The following is a 23,415-nucleotide window of genomic DNA, read 5'->3' on the forward strand; positions in this document are numbered from 1 at the left end:
ACCATACGACCTAGCAATCTCACTCCTAGGCATATACCCTGAGAAAATCAAAACTGAAAAAGACACATGTACCCCAATGTTCACTGCAGCACTATTTACAATATTTACAATAGCTAGAACATGGAAGCAACCTAGATGTCAATCAACAGATGAATGGATAAAGAAGTTGTGGTACATATACACAATGGAATATTACTCAGCCATAAAAAGGAACACATTTGAGTCAGTTCTAATGAGGTACATGAACCTATCTATCTTAAAAGGATAGATCTTATGATATGCATTCACCACAATATAAAGGAGTATTTTTCAAAATAGGTAGATCTGTTATACAGAGTGAAGTAAGTGAGAAAGAGAAAGATAAATATCCTATACTAATACATATATACGGAATCTAGAAAGATGGTACTGAAGAATTTATTTGCAGGGCAGCAATAGAGAAACAGACATAGAGAAAGGACTTATGGACACGGGGAGAGGGGAGGAGAGGATGAGATGTATGCAGAGAGTACTTACATTACCATATGTAAAACAGATAGCCAATGGGAATTTGCTGTATGTCTCAGGAAACTCAAACAGGGGCTCTGTATTAACATAGAGGGGTGGGAAAGGGAGGGAGAAGGGAGGGAGGTTCAAGAGGGAGGGGACATAGGTTTACCTATGGCTGACTCATGTTGAGGTTTGACAGAAAACAACAAAATTCTGTAAAGCAATTATTCTTCAATTAAAAAATAAATAATTTAAAAAAAAAAAAAAAGAATGGAATCCAGAATGCTGGCTTAGGCAACTACATGATGCTACTTAACAGAAAAGTGAGAGGTGGAACAGGATTTTTATTCTTATTTTTGCTATACAGCTTTGTTTTGCCTTTTGAAGAAGAGGATAGAATCAAGGGTTCAATTTCACATTTGTACAAACTGAGATATTTGAAAGATAAGGGACTGTGAAATGGCAAGCTAATCAGATCATTCTGGATCTCATACGTGAGGTCTGGGATGGATACATAAAATTGAAAGTTGTGGGAATATGGTTAGTACTATAAAATTATAGAAATGGAAGACATCACCTAAAATCAGAGTACTAAGTCAAAAAGAAATTCAAGACTGGGCCATCCAGAAGACCAATGTTTATAAGTTAAGCAGAGAAAAAAAAAAAAAAAAGAGCAAGCAGAGGAGACTAAAAATAATAGTCAACAGAAAATACAAGAACCATAAAAAAGAGAACATTCAAAGAAGCAACTGGGGAAAAAGCAAAAGTGTCAGTATTAATAACCAATGGTTTTAATAATTTAAATAAAACCAAAGTATTATTTTAATAATTTGCATATTTATTATTGTGTGATGCTTTATATTCCTTCCCCTCCAAAAACAAGACTCAGTTAAATTACAAAGTAATATTATGAGCTCCCTTAGGGAATTCAAATGAATTTTCATTCATAAACTATTTTCTGAATGAGCTAATACATTTATTTAGTAAACACCACTTAAAATTACAATTATTTTTCAGGTATAATTGAGTAAAGCAAATAAAGTATAATAAAGTCAAAATTAAAACTCAAGCCATTATAAAGGCTCTAAGAAAATCTTGTTCTAGGCTTTTTCAGATATTTTTTCTTTTTTGTTTTGTTTTATTTTAGGGGGCTCATTGCATTATTTGTTTACTTGTTAATTGGAGTATAGTTGATTTAGGCTTTTCCAATATTTTAAATCTGTATAAACATCTTTTCTAAGAATGGGGTAAACAGAATAACAGTGCCAAAAGAAAAATACAACCATAGAGACAAAGGTAGCCAATAACACAAAACAATCTGTATTTTAATTTCTTGATCTATCTCACACTAACAGTATCTCATATTTTCCTTCAAAAAAGTAAAAATTAACTTTTACATAGATATAATGGATAAATTTAACCTTTGATTTAATTTTTTATCCTGTGATGTACAATTAAATAAGATTTTATAACATTAAAAATCATTTAATGAACACATGCACTAAGGCAACTAGAATAATATAAAGAAAGAACATATTATACTCAAGAAATACATGCAAAATTGGTATTTTATTTAATATGGCTCCATCTAAAGATGGAAAACACACTTTTAATTTCTTCCTGATGGTGAGATTCATTTCACAACAGCTTTAAAGTCTACCTTCTCAGGGGACAAGTAAGACTTGGGAAAAGACAATTGTAAAAATGTTTCACCTTTCCCACACACACACAAGAAAAGAAATTAAATTCTGCTCTTTATCTTCCTGTAGCGAGCTGAATGGTGCCCCTCAAAGATATCAGGTCCTAATAATTCCTGGAACCTGTCAATGTTAGCTTATATGGTAAAATTTTTTGGCAGATATAATTAAGTGTCTTGCAGTGGAGATTATCCTGCATCACCCAGGTGGGTACTAAGTGCCATCGCACATATCTTTATAGGAAGACAACAGAGGGAAACGAGAGACACATTGAGGAAAAGGCCATGTGAAAGATGGAGGCAGACACTGGAGTGATGAGGTCACAGAATGCCAGCAGTCACTAGACGCTGGAAGAGGTGAGGAGTGGATTCTATCAAGTCTCCAGAGGGTTTATAGCCCTGCTGAAACCTTGATTTTAGCTTCAAAAGACTTATTTTAGACTTCTGGTCTCAAGAACTATAAGAGAGTGAATTTCTGTTGTTTCAAACCACCAAGTTTATGGGTCATTTGTTACAGCAGCCACAGGAAACAAACACATTTCTCAAAAATAGTTTATCAGAATTAATGAGAAAATGCCCGCAAAAATATTTTAATAGTTGTACATTTTTTTTTCTTAAGTAGTAAGGTGATAACTCAATTAATTAGTATCCTTGAGGATAAAAACCTGTATCACCAGTGAACTAGGTTTCATCTTAGTTTTTATTATAAATCATATCAAGCAGTATTGGCAATAACTCAACAGTAGACAGACTGTGTACTGTTTCTTGCCTTCCTTCAAACTGCTCCTTGTAAAACTGCTGGGAGCCTGTTAGAGATGTTAATAGATCATTTTAAATAATCTGATCCAAATTATGTTCTGTATCACTCAAGTTTCAGAGGTCAGAAAAGCTAGAGAAGGGAGAAAAGGAGTCAGATGGAATGGAAATCTGTTTGCTGCCTCCCAAGCTGCAGCCACAAGAGCCATAGATGGGTCCATCTGTCACCAAGTACAATTCTTGGCCCATTGGCTATCATTTCTGCCAAGGTACAGCAAATTATTTTCAGAAAGTATACTATTATACTATACTAATTTCAGTTTTGTCTTATTCACTGTACAAAAGGCTGTATGACTTTTGTCACAAATTGTTAAAATGAACTAAGATACATGAGTCTTCTCTGAGTGATATTTAATAGTACACACTGCTATAGTTGCTCTTATTTAAAAAAAGTCCTAGATCATCTTTGAAAAACTGGCACATTTTCACCTATGGAAAAATGTCTAACAAATGATGGGTGTTGTTAGAACAAAGGCTCATCGTTAACAGAGATAGAGAATTTTCTGCTTAAAGAAATATGACAGTTAAGTAGAGAAATAATTTGAAATCAGTATTGTAAATTCACATCAACAATAACCTAAGTGGAACTAAAGCAAATACCTCATACACACACTTGCGTACATGAACATAAACACGTACCTTCCATATATGTTAGATCTGAAGGCTATAGGCTTTGCACAATTTCTAATCTTCAAAACAACCTTATGAGGTAGCCACTACTCCTCATTATACACATGAATCAAAGACATATTGAATGGCATGTCTAATGTTAAAAAACTACTACTAATAATTGACAGCACAGAGGTTCCCAACTCAGATATGACTTCAAAGTCCATGTTTTATGTGTGCTCATCCATTCCTCCAACACATTATGCACTGTGACTTCCTGTCTCAGACTTCAAATATTCTGTTCCATTGGAACCCCAAAGTAGAGTCAAAGAAAGTCTAAATCTCCTAACTACATTCATATCCTAGGTTTCTTCTTGCAATAGGAAGCAGAACAAAAATCTTACTTCAAGCACCAATTGTTAGTTAAGAAAATAATGAACATTATAAAACTTTCAGCTGTTCCCAATTTAGCATTTCGGAACTGCTTAGTCTGAGCCAACACACAGCTTTCTTGGCTCCTTAAAAGAGAGGACCCTTATTAATTTCTCAATATTTTAACCAACTCAATTAACAAGGATTAAAAAAATTAAACAAGTTTCTTCAAAAAGTTTGTAACATCTTACAGGCAAAACCATTCTATTGAGTACTTGTCAAGAACTCTAAAGGATCTGAGACTTCAACCTACTTGTCAGCCAACAAGTTAGCCTAACAGTTTAATGGGTGCTGGCAGAAGGCATGAAACCCCTGTGTGAGTCAAAGGACTCATTTACTCATAGCAAAGCAAGTGGCATGACCAGCATATCTGTAGCAGTTCCTCTTTCTCCCCAAATCTCACAGGGGCAACATATATGGGTATAGATGGATACCTGCACCTAAAATACACCACACTACAGAAAAGGAGCTCCGAATTAAGGGAACTCAAATCTTTTATAATACTACATATGCCTGCACTGTGTTCAAAAGGAAACATTATTTTTCTTGATAATAAGCATAATTGTCCTTTGCTCTCGAGACAGAAATTATCTCATTCTTCCAAAAGATGGTCCTGAACAAAAGGGCTGTTAGTGTTTCATTGGTAAGATGTGTAAAAACACGAGACCCATGGAATATTATCTCCCAACTCTACCATGTACATTCCTTATTGACCAGAGATTAGAAGTTGCAGCCTCACCACAGAAAATATACAAGATAAAATAAATATTATAAGCACCAAATTCTCTGTAGTTCTGCACTCAGAGTCTGAGACAGAGGCAGGCAAATCCTCATTCTCACCTTCCAAGTCTCATTCTTATTTCCCAGGCAGCATCCTAAACTGAATCATAACCTGTGTCATTCATTCAAAATTCCTTAAGGACCAAATCAGGTACTACATGTTAGGGTAGGTTAAAAGCCAATCAGATATCACCTCTAAGAAATTCTAATTATGGTTCCCTCCTAGCACCAAATATTATCAGCTCAGATTATAACACTTCGGTAAAAGGAACTATGCAAAAAAAAAAAAAAATACCCCCACTTAGTTTGACTAAAATTGTGATTTGTACAAACATGTTGTGATGGGACCAATACTTCATCATCCTTGGGGTTTATCTCACAGTTTACAGAAGTCCTGTAGACTGAAAAATTAGGTATAACTGTTACTTAGTAGATGAGCACTAGACTGTATCTGAACTATATTCTAATTCTATTCATGATTACCTATAAAAGATTGTCCAAATCACTTAATTACTGCTCCTCACTACCTCAGAGCTACTGGAAATGAGTAAACATTCTTAAATCCCTGGAGGAAATAAGCAAAAGAAATGAAAGGAAAATTATCAATTTGCAGCCAATGATGTATAATGTTCATAAAGGTACAAAATAAAATGCTGAAAACCATTATACTTAGTTCTTATTTACATGAAAAATATATGCTAGAATTACATGTCTTTAGGAAAGTGCATAAAATCAACTAACTTAAATACTTATTTCCCAACATGAAAATGAAAAAAATAAATTTTCTGTGCTTTTCAGTAATTGGTGTACATGGTATCTGATTAATATGCTCTAAAATACTAATGCTTCCTTATCTATTTTCTCATCTAAAAGAAATGTTAGGAGTAGAAACAAAAGCAACAAGAAAACACGAGGCACCACAGCTGTCTGTCGATAAAAGAATGGAGAATATCTTTGAAGTATTAGACTCTGATGTTGGAACTTGATGGGAAATGACAACCCCATGGCTCTGGCATCTGCTTTCAACAGATGCACTCAGCAAAGACAGGTGATTTCTTGATTCAGTATTCCCTAAAAGGGTATTGTGCTGTCATTCTGAACAAGATAATGAAAAATCAGTCTATAGCTGCTGCTGCTGCTAAATCACTTCAGTTGTGTCTGACTCCGTGTGACCCCATAGACGGCAGCCCACCAGGCTCCCCCATCCCTGGGATTCTCCAGGCAAGAACACTGGAGTGGGTTGCCATTTCCTTCTCCAGTGCACGAAAGTGAAAAGCTGAAAGTGAAGTAGCTCAGTCATCTCCGACTCTTAGCAACCCCATAGACTGCAGCCTACCAGCTCCTCCATCCATGGGATTTTCCAGGCAAGAGTACTGAAGTGGGGTGCCATTGCCTTCTCCGCTATAGCACTGAAGCCTTATTGAATAAGATGCACAGCTCAAGAATTTATAAGCTACTTCATGATGAGTTAAAGTATTAACCATAAGTACAGTGGAGAGAAAAAAAGTGATGTAGATATTCAAAAAAGTGAATAAAAATGCTTTAAAGCCAACAGTTATGAGAAACAATAACAAGCAGACCTCAGTGACCTGCAGCAACCAATAATGGAAGACTTCTTTTTGAGCACAGGCACTTTGAGAAACAAGGGTGCAAACAAAAACAGATGCTGCAAGGAGAAACCACAGCTGCTAACCAGAGGACAGATTACATGCATGCTCAGTGAGAAAAGGACTTTGAGTCATACAATTACTAAGCCACGTGGAAAGACAAGACTTTATTTTTTAAGGGGGGAAGGGCAAGCTCTACGCACAGCTGTCTGTAGAAAATTCTACATATTGTTTCAATTTCACAAAAAAATAATGCAGTATAATGACATTCAAACATCAAAGTGATGTTTGAGAATGGCACTCTACTTCAGCCCCTATAAAATTGATTATACTATAAATTTAGCATTTTGAATTCATGTTGTATTATTTATTAAATGGTTCTCAAAAACTTTTTATTTTCAAAAGACAAATGTTATAGTCTCATCACATAACTTTTACTAAAATAAGTTTCAGATGGAAGAAAAAGATAAACATAAAGATGAATCATAGAAAACTAGAGAAACATTTTAGTGAACAGTCACTCAATTCTAGAATTGGGGATGGACTTTCAAAGCATCAAATGAAGAAATAATTCACAAATGAAAAGATTTCTAGATTTAGCTACATAAGTTTTACATAAAGAAAACTACAGTCTGTCAAAGAGCAAAATGAGGGACTTCTCTGGTGGTCCAGTGGCTAAGACTCTGTGCTCCCAATGCAGGGGCTTGTGTTCAATACCTGGTCAAGGAACTAGATCCCACATGCACCAACTGGGAGTTCACAAGCCACAGCAAAAATCTCACATGCTGAAACTAACAGTTCATATGCTGCAATTAAAGATCCCCATGCCGCCAACGAAAATCGAAGATTCAGAGTGCTGCAAGTAAGACCCAGTGCAGCAAAATAAATTTTAAAAAGTTTTTTTAAGCAAAATGATACTAACAGTTCATATATAAAGCCTGGGCCAAGGACATAAATAGATTCAAAAATAAAAATTATCAATGACCAAGATGTATGTGAAAATACATTCAACCTCACTGTTAATCAAAAGAAGAGTAAAGAATAAGACACTATAATTTGCCCATCATTTTAAAGGTTCTCAAAGATATTACAGGGGCTTCCCTAGTAGCTCAGCTGCTAAAGAATCTGCCTGAAATGCAGGAGACCCCAGTTAGATTCCTGGGTTGGGAAGATCCCCTGGAGAAAGGATAGGCTACCCACTCTAAACCCCAGCTGGGTTGGTAGAGCTGTCACAGCCAGAATCCCGAGTGGCGGCCACCAAGATCTGCAGGGTGAGGAGGAACCAGTCTGGCTTAAGTAACTGATGACAAGTGTGTGACCCATGCTTAGGGAATGTGTCTAAAAGCTGCTGGTCCCCCTAGTGTCTAGAATCTGCAGGCCCCCTGACAACCTTCAGATGTGTAAATGAGCACAGGAATCAATCAAAGAGTAGAAGGATGTGCGCTCATCTTCTCCTATGAGAACTCCAAAACTACAACTTGATGCTGAACAACCATTGACAGAATGTTGGATCCCACCAAAAAGATACCTCATGTCCAAAGGCAAAGGGGAAGCCCCAAAAAGACGGTTGGAGGGGCAAAATCGCGTTTAGAATCAAACCCCATACCCGCCAGAGATGCTTGGAGGGCTCAAACAAAACCTTATGCACAGCAGGACCACAGAGACTGAGGCAGACCTGCCTTTGAGTGTTTAAGTGTCTCCTGCAGAGGCACTGGTCAGCAATGGCCTGCCGTGGGGACAGGGGCTCGGACTGCAGCAGACCTGGGTCACGCAGCATGTGGCATAAGCCCTCTTAGAGGAGGTCACCATTAGCTGCACCATAAAGCCACCAGGCAGATGACCCACAAACTGCAGAACAACTACATCAAAGAAATTCCTGCACTGTTAAGAAAGTTCTAGGACTGACAACAGATTTACCAACCTGGGGATCCAGCAAAGAGACTGAGAACCCTCAGGGAATTTGACTTTGGAGTCCAGTAGGATTTGATCACAGAACTTCCACAGGACTGGGGAAATAGATTCTTGGAGGACACAAACCAAACCTGTGTGCACTAGGAGCCAGGAGAATGGAGCAGTGTCCCCACAAAAGACTGAGTCAGACTTGCCTGTGAGTGTCCAGGAGTGGAGGCATGGGTCAACAGTTTGGCCTCAGGCCAACAAACAGGGAGGGAACACAGCCCCACCCATCAACAGAAAATTAGATTAAAGATTTACTGAGCATGGCCCTGCCCATCAGAACAAGATCCAGTTCCCCCCCCCCCACCCCCAGTCAGTCTCTCCCATCAGGAAGCTTCCATAAGCCTCTGATCCTCATTCATCAGAGGGCTGACAGAATGAAAAACACAATCACAGAAACTAACCAAACTGATCACATGGACCACAGCCTTGTCTAACTCAATGAAACTATGAGCCATGCCATGTAGGGCCACCCAAAACAAACAGGTCATGGTGGAGAGTTCTGACAAAACATGGGATGCTGGAGAACGGAATGGCAAATCACTTCAGTATTCTTGCCATGAACAGTATGAAAACGCAAAAAGACATGACACTGAAAGATGAACTCCCCAGGTCAGTAGGTGCCCAATATGTCACTGGAGAAGAGTGGAGAAATAACTCCAGAAAGAATGAAGAGATGGAGTCAAAGCAAAAACAACACCCACCCAGTTGTGGATGTGACAAGTGATGGAAGTAAAGTCCAATGTTTTACTTCCAGAACAATACTGGAAAGAACAATACTGCATAGGAACCTAAAATGTTAGGTCCATGAATCAAGGTAAACTGGAAGTGGTCAAACAGGAGGTGGCAAGGGTGAACATCAACATTTTAGCAATCAGTGAACTAAAATGCACTGGAATGGGCGAATTTAACTCAGATGACCATTATATCTACTATTGTGTGAAAGAATATCTTAGAAGAAATGGCATAGCCCTCATAGTCAACAAAAGAGTCCAAAATGCAGTACTTGGGTGCAGTCTCAAAATCGACAGAATGATCTCTGATCGTTTCCAAGACTAAGCATTCAATATCACAATAATCCAAGTCTATGCCCCGACCACTAATGCCAAAGAAGCTGAAGTTGAATGGTTCTATGAAGACCTACAAGACCTTCTCGAACTAACACCAAAAAAAGATGTCTTTTCATCATAGGGGACTGGAATGCAAAAGCAGGAAGTCAAGAGATACCTGGAATAACAGGCAAGTTTGGCCTTGGAGTACCAAATGAAATAGGGCAAAGGCTAACAGAGTTTTGCCAAGAGAATACACTGGTCATAGCAAACACCCTCTTCCAACAATACAAAAGCCAACTCTACACAGGGAGTAGATGTGTACATCTACTGTGTAGTGATGTAGTAGATATGTACATCCCTATGTAGTGATGTCTACACAGGGACATCACCAGATGGTCAGTACCAAAGTCAACCAATTATATTCTTTGCAGCAAAGATGGAGAAGACATATACAGTGAGCCAAAACAAGACTTGGAGCTGACTGTTGCTCAGATCATCAGCTCCTTATTGTAAAATTCAGGCTCAGATTGAAGAATATAGGGAAAACCATTAAGCCATTCATTATGACCTAAATCAAATCCCTTATGATTATAAATTGGAGGTGACAAATAGATTCAAGGGACTAGATCTGGTACACAGAGTGCCTGAAGGACCATGGATGGAGGTTCATAACATTTCACAGGAGGTGATGACCAAAACCATCCCCAAGAAAAAGAAATGCAGGAAGGCAAAGTGGTTGTCTGAGGAGGCATTACAAATAGCTGAGAAAGGAAGAAAAATGAAAGGCAAAGGAGAAAGGGAAAGATATATTCAACTAAATGCAGAGTTCCAGAGAATGGGAAAAACTAGAGATCTCTTTAAGAAAACTGGAGTTACCAAGGGAACATTTCATACAAAGATAGGCACAATAAAGGAATAAAACAGCAATGATGGAACAGAAGCAGAATAAATTAAGAAAAGGTGGAAAGAATACACAGAACTGTACAAAAAAGCTCTTAATGACCCAGTTAATCACGATGATGTGGTGAATCACCTACAGCCAGATATCCTGGAATGTGAAGTCAAGTAGGTCTTGAGAAGCATTACAACAAAAGTGATGTAATTCAATTCATTACAAAGGACTAATGCTGAAGCTGAAGTTTCAATACTTTGGCTACCTGATGTGAAGAACTGATTCATTGGAAAAGACCCTAATGCTGAGAAAGATTGAAGGTAGGAGGAGAAGGGGACAACAGAGGATGAGATGGTCAGATGGCATCACCAACTCAATGGACATGAGTTTGAGAAAACTCGGGGAGTTGGTGATGGACAGGGAAGCTTGGCATGCTGCAGTCCATGGGGTCCCAAAGAGTCGGACATGACTGAGCAACTGAACTGAACTGAACAACAAACAAAGCTAGTGAAGGTGATGGAATTCCAGCTGAGCTATTTCAAATCTTAAAAGATGATGCTGTTAGACTGCTGCATTCATTATGCCAGCAAATTTGGAAAACTCAGCAGTGGCCACAGGAATGGAAAAAATCAGTTTTCATTCCAATCCCAAAGAAGGGCAATGCCAAAGAATGTACAAATTACTGTACAATTGCACTCATTTCACATGCCAGCAAGATTATGCTCAAAACCCTTCAAGCTAGGCTTCAGCAGTACATGAACAGAGAATGTCCAGATGTACCAGCTGGACTTAGAAAAGGCAGAGAAACCAGAGGTCAAATTGCCAACATATGCTGATCATAGAAAAAGTAAGAGAATTCCTTAAAAACAAATGGGACCTAATTAAACATAAAAGATTTTGCACAATGAAGGAAACCATAAGCAAGGTGAAAAGACAGCCTTCAGAATGGGAGAAAATAATAGCAAATGAAGCAACTGACAAAGAATTAATCTCAAAAATATACAAGCAACTCCTGCAGCTCAATTCCAGAAAAATAAACAACCCAATCAAAAAATGGGCTAAAGAACTAAACAGACATTTCTCCAAAGAAGACATACAAATGCCTAACAAACACATGAAAAAATGCTCAACATCACTCATTATCAGAGAAATACAAATCAAAACCACAGTGAGGTACCATCTCATGCCGGTCAGAACGGCTGCTATCAAAAAGTCTACAAACAATAAATGCTGGAGAGGGTCTGGAGAAAAAGGAACCCTCTTACATTGTTGGTGGGAATGCAAACTAGTACAGCCACTATGGAGAAGAGTGTGGAGATTTCTTAAAAAACTGGAAATAGAACTGCCATACAACCCAGCAATCCCACTGCTGGGCATACACACCGAGGAAACCAGAATGGAAAGAGACACGTATACCCCAATGTTCACTGCAGCACCATTTACAATAGCCAGGACATGGAAGCAACCTAGATGTCCATCAGCAGACGAATGGATAAGAAAGCTGTGGTACATATACACAATGGAATATTACTCAGCCATTAAAAAGAATACATTTGAACCAGTTCTAATGAGGTGGATGAAACTGGAGCCTACTATACAGAGCGAAGTAAGTCAGAAAGAAAAACACCAATACAGTATATTAGCACATATATATGGAATTTAGAAAGATGGTAATGACGACCCTATATGCAAGATAGCAAAAGAGACACAGATGTAAAGAAGAGACTGTTGCACTCTGTGGGAGAAGGTGAGGGTGGGATGATTTGAGAGAATAGCATTGAAACATGTATATTATCATATGTGAAATAGATCGCCAGTCCAGGTTTGATGCATGAGGCAGAGTTCTCAGGGCTGGTGAACTGGGATGACCCTGAAGGATGGGATGGGGAGGGAGGTCGGGGGAGGGTCAGGACGGGGAACACATGTACACCCATGGCTGATTCATGTGAATGTATGGCAAAAACCACAATATTGTAAAGTAATTAGGCTCCAATTAAAATTTAAGAAAAAAAAAAAAAACATCTACTTCTGCTTCATTCACTATGCTAAAGCCCTCGACTGTGTGGATCACAACAAATTGCAGAATATTCTTAAAGAAATGGAAATACCAAAGCACCTTACCTGCCTTCTGAGGTAGGTATGCATGTCAAGAAGCAACAGTTAGAACTGGACATGGAACAAAATTGGGAAAAGAGTATGTCAAGGCTATATATTGTCACCCTGCTTATATAACTTATATGCAGAGTATATCATGCGAAATGCTGGGCTGGATGAAGCACAAGCTGGTATCAAGATTGGTGGGAGAAATATCAATAACCTTAGATATGCAGATGACACCACTTTAATGGCAGAAAGTGAAGAGGAACTTAAGAGCTTTTTGATGATGGTGAAAGAGGAGAGGAAAAAATCTGGATTAAAATTCAACATTAAAAAAACTAAGATCATGGCATCCAGTCCCATCACTTCATGGCAAATAGATGGGGAAAATGTGGAAATAGTGTCAGATTTCATTTTCTTGGGCTACAAAATCAATGCAGAAGTTGACTGCAAAATTAAAAGATTCTTGCTCCTTGGAAGTATAGCTATGTCAAACCTAGCCAGTGCTTTTAAGAAGCAGAGATATCACTTTGCCAACAAATGTCCGTATAGTCATAGCTATGGTTTTTCCAGTAGTCATGTATGGATGTGAGAGTTGGACCATAAAGAAGGCTGAGCGGTGAAGAATTGATGCTTTCGAACTGCCGTGCTGGGGAAGACTCTTGAGAGTTCCTTCAACTGCAAGAAGATTAAACCAGTCAATTCTAAAGGAAATCAACCCTGAATATTCATTGGAAGGACTGATGCTGAAGCTGAAGCTCCAATACTTAGGCCACCTGATGCGATAGGCTGACTCAGTGGAAAAGACCCTGATGCTGGGCAAGATTGAAGCCAGGAGGAGAAGGGGACCACAGAGGATGAGATGGCTGGATGACATCAACAACTCAATGGACATGAGTTTGAGCAAACTCCAGGAAATGGTGAAGGATAGGGAGCCTGACATGCTGCAGTCCATGGGGTCAAAAAGAGTCAGACACAACTTGGCAAATGAACAACAACAAATATTATTATATAACCCAGCTATTTCATTCACAAGTATACACACAAGAAATTCTTGCATATGTACAACAGGACACATGAATAATAAGGCTTATAGTAGTACTGTTCACAAGAGTAAAAATATGTTAATAATATTATGGCTACCAGTGAGAAAGTGGATAAAGTATGCTATAGTTGCACAATGAAAGATAATTCAGCCATCAAAAAGAATGAACTACAGTTTCATACAACAATTTATATCTTTGCAACTTAGTAGTAAGTAATATAATATTAAAATTACCAGTTAGATAAAGCAGAGTTATGAATTACATTTTTTAAAAGTTCAAAACAAGAACTAAGCAATGTATTATTAAGGAGCTAGCTTACTGGCTCGAAGCTGTCTTAGTAGCAACAAGTGTCAAGCAGATTTGCTTATGAGAAAGAGTCCTCATGCTACAGTATGAAGAACAAATTGGACTTGAAGCAAACTGAACGTGAAGCAGAGAAATCATTTGGGAAAACTGCTGATAGAGTCAGTTAAAGGTGAGGAGAGAAGGACATAAACAACAACAACTGACACTGAGATTAGACAGGAATGGAACAGAATTGAAAGCTATTCAAAGAGTTATGATCAAGAGCCCTTAAGTTCCAACCATATATAGAGGGTGAGGGAAGGTGAAGAGTCAAGAACAATTCCCAAGTTTCTGGTCTGCAAGACCAGAGGTCCTAGGGTAAATACAAAAGTTGATTTTTTTTTTTTTTTTTTGACATTTTGAGTTTCAAGAGACTCTGGGATGTCAATATTCATGTAGTATCCTCTTTTTTTTTTTTTTAAATGGGCTTCCCAAGTGGTGCAGTGATAAGGAACCCGCCTGCCACTGCAGGAGGTACTGGAGACATGGGTTCGATCCCTGGGTTGGGAAGATCCCCTGGAGGAGGAAATGGCAACCCACCCCAGTATTCTTGCCTGGAAAACTCCATGGACAGAGGAGACTGGTAAGCTATAGAGAATTGGATCCTCTTTTCATGATTAAATATAAAATCTGATCCTTTCCCCTTCAAAGCCTATCCTATAATCGATGTCACCATTCCCTCTTCAAATTTGCACACTGCTTTGTTTTCGCTTATGACATTCATCTTACTTTAGCCAAGCAGTGCTCAGTCTTGGCACCATTGACATTTTGGACTTGGAAAGTCTTTGTTGTGTGTGCAGTCCTGTTCATTTTAGGATGCTTAGCAGCATCCCTGGCTTCTACCCACTAAATGTCAGTAGCATCCCCAAGTTATGACAATCAAAACTGTTTCCAAAAACCAATGAAGTTGCTCAGTCGTGTCCAACTCTTTGCGATTCCATGGACTGTAGCCTACCAGGCTCCTCTATCCATGGAATTTTCCAGGCAAGAGTACTGGAGTGGGCTGCCATTTCCTTCTCCAGGAGATCGTCCCAACCCAGGGATCAAACCCAGATCTCCTGCATTGCAGGCAGACGCTTTACCATCTGAGCTACCAGGGAAGCCCCAACATTACCAAGTATCTCTTGGGGGCAAGTTTCCCATTCCTTAAAACCATGATCTAGCCTATATAATAGATACATGAATACTTAATTTATACCACCACTTTAAATCATAAATTCCCTAAAGGCAGCAACTTTACCATCTTGTCCATTTATATAAAATAGATATGACAAATGTATTCTTACATACTCATCAAGGTAGATTAAGGAGATAGTTATCTATGTTTGATTTACTATTTTTAAATTTATAAATAACTTTAAAAGTAATTGATTTCCCATTGACACAGGCATCTCTAATCAATTAGCTAAAGTACTAAGGATTTATTTATTGGAATTCTTTTTTTAAGAGGGGAAAATTTCTATGCTGCACGTTCTGGAGTCTCTTAGGGACATAATCATTTAACGAAGTCATTTTTGAATCAAATCCAAATTCACAAATGTTCTAGAATTGGTTAGTCTCTATACAGTTCAAATAAAAGTGTACACACAGTCATTTTATTTCTGTCTTTTGTCCCCTTACATCCCTAATATTATGCATAAAATTTCACCGAAAGAAGCATAATTAATTTAAACACTAATCCATGCCTCAAATTATAAGAGTATACAGATAGACAATGTCCACAAATAGGTAAGACTTTACTTTCCTATTTGGAAAAAAAACTTAAAAAATTTTTTATCAAAATATATATTAGAAAATATCTATTGTTTAACTATCCATTACAGTCTACTGACTGGTAGTCTATAAGTGGAATGCTATAAATTTATAATTTATTTGAAACAGAAATGTAAAGACTAAAAGACCTTTAGCAGACTGAATATACTAGTTTAAAATGAAACTAAACACAAACTTAAATTATTGTTATAAAACTCACTTGTACAGTTTTCTTTTATTACATTAAATGGTTCCCTGGAGTATAAGGTATTTTTTTTTCTATAAAAGGGAAATGGGGGGAAAAAGGGAAGCAGAGAAAACTTTCTGAAACTTTTCAGAGAACTGATTGTATTACAATGCTTCAAGAACTACCTAAATATACACAAAGTATAGAGAAATGTAAAAGGTTTCCCCTTCTAAATTGTTCATGATGATGAACAGTCTCTATACAATGGGGGTGGGCATCACACAGTTTAAGTATCCCTTAGAGTGTACTGTTGGGATGGGCTAGAAGAATGATATACCCTTTTGCAAAGTGTGACTGTATGCCTTGGAACTTAAATACCACCTCCCAGGAAATCAATATGCTCTAAGTCTTCAATTACTTTTATTTGTGAAAAGTGTCCTGAACATTACTTCTCATGCTGTCAATGAGGTTCTGGATCTTGTATATCTTTATGCTTTTGATGATAAATAAATACTTCAGAGTTTATGTTACAAACAATCTAAATCAAAATATTAAAATTTAAACTTTAAGCCAGTGTCTCTATAATCCCAATTCTAAAATATTCCAATCAACCACTTCTGTTCTTTTACCTGTCATGTAGTATATATGGTAATTTTTTTCAGAAAACATGGTAAGCTCATATTTTTCAAATGCAACTAATCTAGCTGCTTATCACACAGTCCTAATTCTAAACTGTGGCTTATTCTCCATAATGACTCCTTAAAGCATTTTGCTCTATTGAGTACCTATTCCTATGCTTGTAAACTTGTTTTCCCAGATGACACTGCATCGATTAACATTAAAATTTAAGACATTATTATCCCCACGGATCTTCATTCCCGTCCACCTTAGTAAAAGTCAGGGAACTAGGTAACCCCTCCCTTCCATTGCTAAGGACTCTCCACCCAGTCCATGAAGATCCTCCCTCCCCATCTTGTATTTTAACACTGAACTCTCCACCAATTCCCTCCTCTCAGCCTCCAAGTATGTTTGAGAAAATACAGAGTGAACTTTCAGGTAACATCTGCCCTTAATATGCAATGCCATTCTCAACTCCATATGGGTGTAATTTCTCCCCTGAAAGCCTGCAACTGTCCCTTTCTGCTTAATCCTTACCAACTCGGCATGCATGGGGTCGCAAACAGGGGGACACAACTTAGCAACTGAACCGAACTGAAGCTGATCCCATAGTGATCATTTAACTCAAGATTCAGCAAGTTAACTTTATAGGAAATTTTCTCAAACTAACTTAACTCCCAATAAAATTAAGCCGTATGCCACAGTTCCATATAACTTATTTGTATAGTTTATTAAAATATATATTTTTAATATTGCTCCATCTCTTTTCTAATAATTACATATATTACTGAACACATGCACCTATTTTATAAACCTTTAGAGGATCATGTTTCCAGAGTTAGAGTTTAATAAAAGCTTGCTTAATGTACCTATTGTAAAACCAATACCATGAAGACAAGCTATGCAAATATCATGTGCAAAACAAAACACACTGGACCATAAACAGAAACTATATAATCTATGAAGCTAAGTAAGTGTTCATCTTTCAGACTAAATCACCCATTTATTAGCACAGTGTTTATTAATAGCTTTGTTATAAGAAGAGAAAGTATTGCAACAGAAAAAACACTGGAATAGTGTTAAATTTAGAAAATCTAGCCTCTGACCCACACTCTGACATATACTAGCCATTTAACTTCTGGCAAATCACTTAATCTCTCTCAACAACAAAGGGTAATTACTATGCACTCTACAAAGCTCACAGGGTTATTATTAGGATACAAAAGGGTAATATATATGAAAGTGCTTAGAATTTATAAGGAGCTGTATAAATGGTATGAGTTTAATGACAAACATACACTCTGATTTAAGATAACTTTTTTTTTATTTTGTGTTTCTTATTTACCGTGGGTTTGGGTTTTTTTTTTTTTTTAACATTTTAAAATGTGAACTTGCAAAAGAAAGAAAGGGCAACTATTTATGCTCTAGGAGAATTCATCACTGAATAAAAACACTGCAAGGTTTAGCAACTCAAATTCAATCTGAACCAATTAAAATATGAGTCAACCAACAAAAATGCCCTTCATATTCAATTTTTCAGCAAGATATTTATTACATAAAGCAAGACAGATATTTGACTCTGGCAACAAAATCACAAGCTTATTCCACCGAATGCACTAAGATGGCCTTCACCTATGTAACAAAATCAGAGACTGCAAAGTTTAACTGGCTCCATTTTACAAGCAGATACAATGCATCATGCTCCACAGTTGAAGAGGTGAACCAGCACATGTAGGAAATACTAGAGTTGACTCCAGGTTTACAGGAAAACATGTGATTCACCAGGACACAGCACAATCTGATGTATGTAAAGAATTCCTAAATCTGTTTCACAGACCTATTGTTTATGGGCATAAAGAAGTATGAATAAGCAGAGAGGGCAGCTGCAAATAGACTGAGACTTACTTGTAGTACTGGTGACAGTCAAATATGAAAAGTTTCCAAATTTGTTTTCATAGCCATTACCCATTATCATTTTTAAGCTCTCTTAAAGTCAACAAGTATCACAGTATCCAGATAGACTAAAACTTTCTAGGCAATTTCCCTTTGTCTTGCCAAGTCTACCCACAGACCAGCAAAGATAAGACATTACAACCAGAGTTAGCTACTTTCCTAAAACTTTCTGATCCCTGATTTCATGTTTTTATATGGATGAGGATTTTAATTAAGAAGTATCTGGAAGGCTTATCAATTCAAAAAAGGTCGTGAGCACAACCAAATGGAGAATCAAGTAAATTGGCAAACTCTCTCTTTTAAATGTTAATCGCCTAGAAAGGCTGCCATAATTAGTTATTAGCAGTTGAGCTCCATCCCAGCAAAGAAAAGGGAGTGAGGCTGAAGAGGGGAAAAGAAATAAGGAGGGCAGCAGGAGGAAGGGGACAGGTGAAGAAGAACAGACACCAGAAATGCAAAGAGAAATAAAAAAGATACCAAAGATAAACTTTGCCATCAGCTACATATAATCCACATTTCCTCACAGGAAGACTATTAATAGAGAAAATAAGACTTTGCTGCTACATATTTTACAGTCAGTATTTTAACACAAATTTATCCAACAATGTTAAATGTAAAACAGTTATTCAAGGGAACTGGAGAAACTATAGTTTCCTGTAAGTTCCTAGTCACTACAGACATAATATGATGAAAAAAAATGAGTCTGCTTCACACAAGTCTATCTGAAAGAGTACTGAACTAGAACGTGAACATTTAGTTCCTTCCTAGCTTTGGTTTTGACCTTCTTGACAATTAGCTTTAGGTTAGTCACCAAACTTTTATCAATGTTCTCATTCACTCAAACAATAAATATTTCTTAAATGTCTAAAAAATTCTAGAGTTTCCCAACCCTGACTGCACAGAAGAATCACCTGGGAATATTTACACACACACACACACACACACACACACACACACACACACACACACACATCTCTTTGCCCCTGAGACTCTGATTTAATTGGTCTGGGGTGGAGCCCGGGGAATAGATTAAAAAAAAACTCCCTTGCTATCTTAAAATGCAGGCAAGGTGGAAAGCCACAGGTCTATTTCATCTTTTATATACATGGTAAGGAACAGCAAACAATGTGAAGAGCTATCTCCCTTCCTTTAAATGTATCAATTTCCCCTTCTAATCCAATTTTGTTTTAACCTAGATTCTCACCACCTCACACCTAGATTAACAAATAGCTTCCTACCCATTTTCCCTTCTTCCAGTCTCTTCGCAACTCAATAAACCATTGCTGTCTAACTAATCAATTTGGTACTGAAACATTATTCCACTGAGAGTCATTTTAAATATAACAATAACAACAAACAGAACTGTTTTCATTGAGCAGAGACTATATTGCATATACATATTTATATGTTTGTATATATACAGGTATGTATGTATAATCTCAAACATGCTCTATTTTTCTTCAATTCCATTTATATACAATGGATACTAGTCTCTTGTGGTTGAATTTGGTCAAAAATGAATGGCAAATGAATCACCCACAGATTTCTAATTTAAATTCTCATGTGTTCCCACAAGGAACACCAATTCAATTTTCTTTAAAAAGTAAAATGAGGTGAAATTATTTCAAAAAGTTCTCTGTTACTGTAGACACTGATAAAGTTTATGATGAATGAATTTTACCAAGAATAAATATGGTTCTGATTTGTGTTAAAACTTGCCTCAGAAAACAAACTGAAGCCTTAAAAGCCAATGGTTATAATCACATAAGATGATATTTATATTTATGAAAAATATTAAGTACAATATAAGCAGTATATAATGAGAAAACTAAGGAACTGTATTACTTATTCCCTGCCCTTAAGCAGTTTTCCATCTTCCCAGGGAAAGCAAAACGTAAAAAAGAAAATAAAGCCAGCACTAGCACGTAAGTGGTAAAGACATTAAGTACCATGGGAATTCAAAGAAACAGAAGACTGCCCTGGACTAAGGGAGGTGGAGACAGCATCTTGGAAAAGCTGGGGCTTGAACAAAATTAAATAGGTGGAGAAAAGGAAATCTCATGAATATGGATCTTCTACAAAGATGAGGCAGAAATTCATAAACTATGTTTGAGGAACTGGGAGCTGACCTAGTTGGAACAGAGGGTTCTATGTAGGAGCATTTGAGGACTTAAGGTTACAACAATAAACAGAAGCCAGACAATGAAAGGCCAGAATGCCAACCTAGGATGCTTCAACTTTGCACTATAGATAGATAAATCTTTTATAGCTAACCAACAAGCAAAACAACAAATCCCTATAATGATGCAGTCTGAAATCATTTTTCTTGAAGCCTTTGAAGAACATACCTAGTAGTACAATGTCTTGCCAATATATCTTGAATATGTGAACATCTTGTTTAGGAAATCTGTTCAGAGTGAAAGAGTAAATACTCAAATATGCTTTCCAACACACAAAATCATTGATGGTTCTTAGGATAACTCCTAAGTGAATAACTGGATAGGAGGCTTCAATTTTAGGTTCTCTTCCTCGCACCACCCTCATCCAAACACACATCTTGATTTAATATCTAGAAACACAATACAATGAAATAGTGTTATTCTGAAAATAAGAGGTCTTTTATTACCTCCCATTATGAGTGAATTTACTTACTACATTGCCTCAAAATCACTAAATTTATTAAGATCATTTTGTCCATGATTTCTTTCAGCAAAGCAGATGAAAACAGATACATAAATAACATATTTGAAGATTATGAAAAGTGAAAAGTCTTTCATCAAATCAAAACACAACTAAAATAATCATCATTGGCTTATAAGGCAGAGGGGAGACTGCTCATAACAAAAAATGCCATCCACAACAAAGAGTACCAGAGAGTATATGAAGAACATTACAATAGCCAATTTCCCATCCAAAATGATAAGCCATTAACCCACAACTCCAAAAAGAATGGAGTTAATTTTGATTCTCAAAAATGCCCTTACAATTTTTGGTTACATCTGTAATGAAAATTAAGACTCCAACACAACTCAAAACAAGGATTCTTTCCCTTAGTAAAGCAGACACATAAGTGATTGATGATTTAATTTGCCGTTGCAGCAAATACTAATTTAAGCACCACTACCTCAACACCAGGAAAATGACAAATCTCAGTATTTAAAGGCATACGTGACAAGAAGCCAAGACTATTATAGGATGATTAAAACACACACAAAATAAGAACACAGGAAAAAACCGTGGCAATACTGCTGCTGCACTAGGAAAAGGGATATACCATTCCTACAGGCACGCATGGCTTTAAAGAATATGTATAGATTATGGTCTCATGTATTGTCTTTTTTTCCCTCCAGGAAAGACCGGAACATTCACGAGAGTTGGAAGAAGTGCATTCAGGAAGGTGTCAATACCTCCCTCCCCATCCCTTTAGTGGAGAAACTCGCTTTAACAGTAATGCTCTTTCACTCCTCACATCCCACCAGGTTTCCAGAGACCCTTCAGTCAGCATTCCTGCCCACCCCCCACTACCCCCACCCGCCCCCCGCCGCCACTTCCCTGCTCTGCCCCTCACATTCAGAACTGGCTGCTCCGACTCAGTCTCGCCGCCCCCGCGCACCCGCCCAGATCAGCAGAGTCTAACAACGCAGCCACGCAGCCACCCAGAAACCCACTGCCCCCACCTCCTCGCCCAGTTTCCCCTCCCCCTCCCCGCCCTGTCACCTGCTTGGGTGGTGTCCGTCAGGTCGTAGCCGCTGCCCGGGAAGTCTCGGAGCTTCCTACCGCTGAGGCTCAGGATGCCAGAGTTGCCCGCCTCCTCCAGGGCCCGGTCCAGGCTCCTCACGGTGTGTTGAGGCTGCAGGCTCCCCGGGTTCCACTGCGGCCCGTTGGGGAACGGCTGACCGAAGAGAGTCGGTACCGGGATGGGCACCACCATGGTCCCGCCGCCGCCGCCGCCGCCTCCCACTCCGGCTCCGCCACCTCCCCCGCCGGCCCCACCACCGCCACCGCTACTTCCACCTCCACCACAACCGCCGCCCCCACTGTTACCACCACCTCCCTGACTCGCCGCCATGTTCCTGGGATAGAGAATAGCCCCCGACAATACTCTGAGCCTGTGCCGCGAGTGTAGGGGGTTCTTAGGACGCATGCGCAGGCTGGGGGCGGGAGGTGGGGGATGCGAGGTAGAGGGTGGGAAGGAACCAGGGGGCGGGCTGGGAGGAGGTGTTGGGTATGGAAGAGACGCTGTTCAAACGTGCAGAATGCTTGCTTTAAGAAATGTGCTATCAGAGGAAGGATGCTAAATCCCGGTTCCGCTGCTTTGGGTACCAAAATCTTGCGAAGCGACACCAGCTTAACTCTAGGTCGTCAGGGATGTGACCCCAGATCTCTAAGTTGCTTCACCTTTTGAGATCTGCGAAACAAAAGTAAATATATTAGAGATGAAAGAGATTCGTTTTAGAATATTTTGAAGCGGCATTTAGAAGGACTATCAGCTACCTGATGGAAACGCTTACTGCAAATGCCTCAGGAATCCTTTAGCAGTGTTAACACGGAGAGAAACTTCGGGGAAGAATATGGGTGCAGAATTGTGTTTTAAGCCTGCATGAATTTTGCCATAATTTAGAATTCCCAAATAAGAAAAGCATTTTAAAATGTTTTCAAGGAAGCCTCTCGTTTCAGTGTGTGTATGTCTCAGCCAAACTGCTGCCTTCCAAAACTTGGAAAAGTTCTCTACATTCTGTTCTATAACTCTTTGAAGTGCTGCCAAGGTCTCCAAAATATCTGGAATTTCTTCTCATCATGTTAGTATGGCTGATGGAAAACTCTAATCATCAAACAACCTTAAAGTTTATTTTTGATATACAGGCTTTCTGAAGATTTAATGCTGTGGATAGGAAGCTAATCAATCTTGGATTTTCCGAGTTCATTCTTGGAACCTGAAGCCAACCATTTAGATAGGTCACTGCCATCCCTCCACTCGCACTCAGAGTTATTCAAATCTTTTTCACTCGTAGAAAAGTTACACAAGAAAACTATCAGTAAAGTTTAAAAATAAAATAAAATTAGAGGAAAAAAAAAAAAAAAAGAAAA

The 23,415-nt window shown here is 38.2% G+C and overlaps 1 protein-coding gene across 1 annotated transcript in view; it reads right to left on the reverse strand.

Moving 5' to 3' along the window:
* The window catches only part of LRCH2 (leucine rich repeats and calponin homology domain containing 2), a 104,233-nt gene extending 81,763 nt beyond the window's left edge, over positions 1-22,470 (reverse strand). Inside the window, exon 1 of the mRNA XM_024988537.2 lies at positions 22,045-22,470. Coding sequence (XP_024844305.1) covers positions 22,045-22,396 — 352 coding nt within the window. The 5' untranslated portion in view covers positions 22,397-22,470. The remainder of the gene's footprint in view (positions 1-22,044) is intronic.
* Between the last annotated feature and the right edge of the window lie 945 nt (positions 22,471-23,415).

The sequence above is a fragment of the Bos taurus genome, chromosome X (genome assembly GCF_002263795.3).
Source record: "Bos taurus isolate L1 Dominette 01449 registration number 42190680 breed Hereford chromosome X, ARS-UCD2.0, whole genome shotgun sequence".
Lineage (NCBI taxonomy): Eukaryota > Metazoa > Chordata > Mammalia > Artiodactyla > Bovidae > Bos > Bos taurus.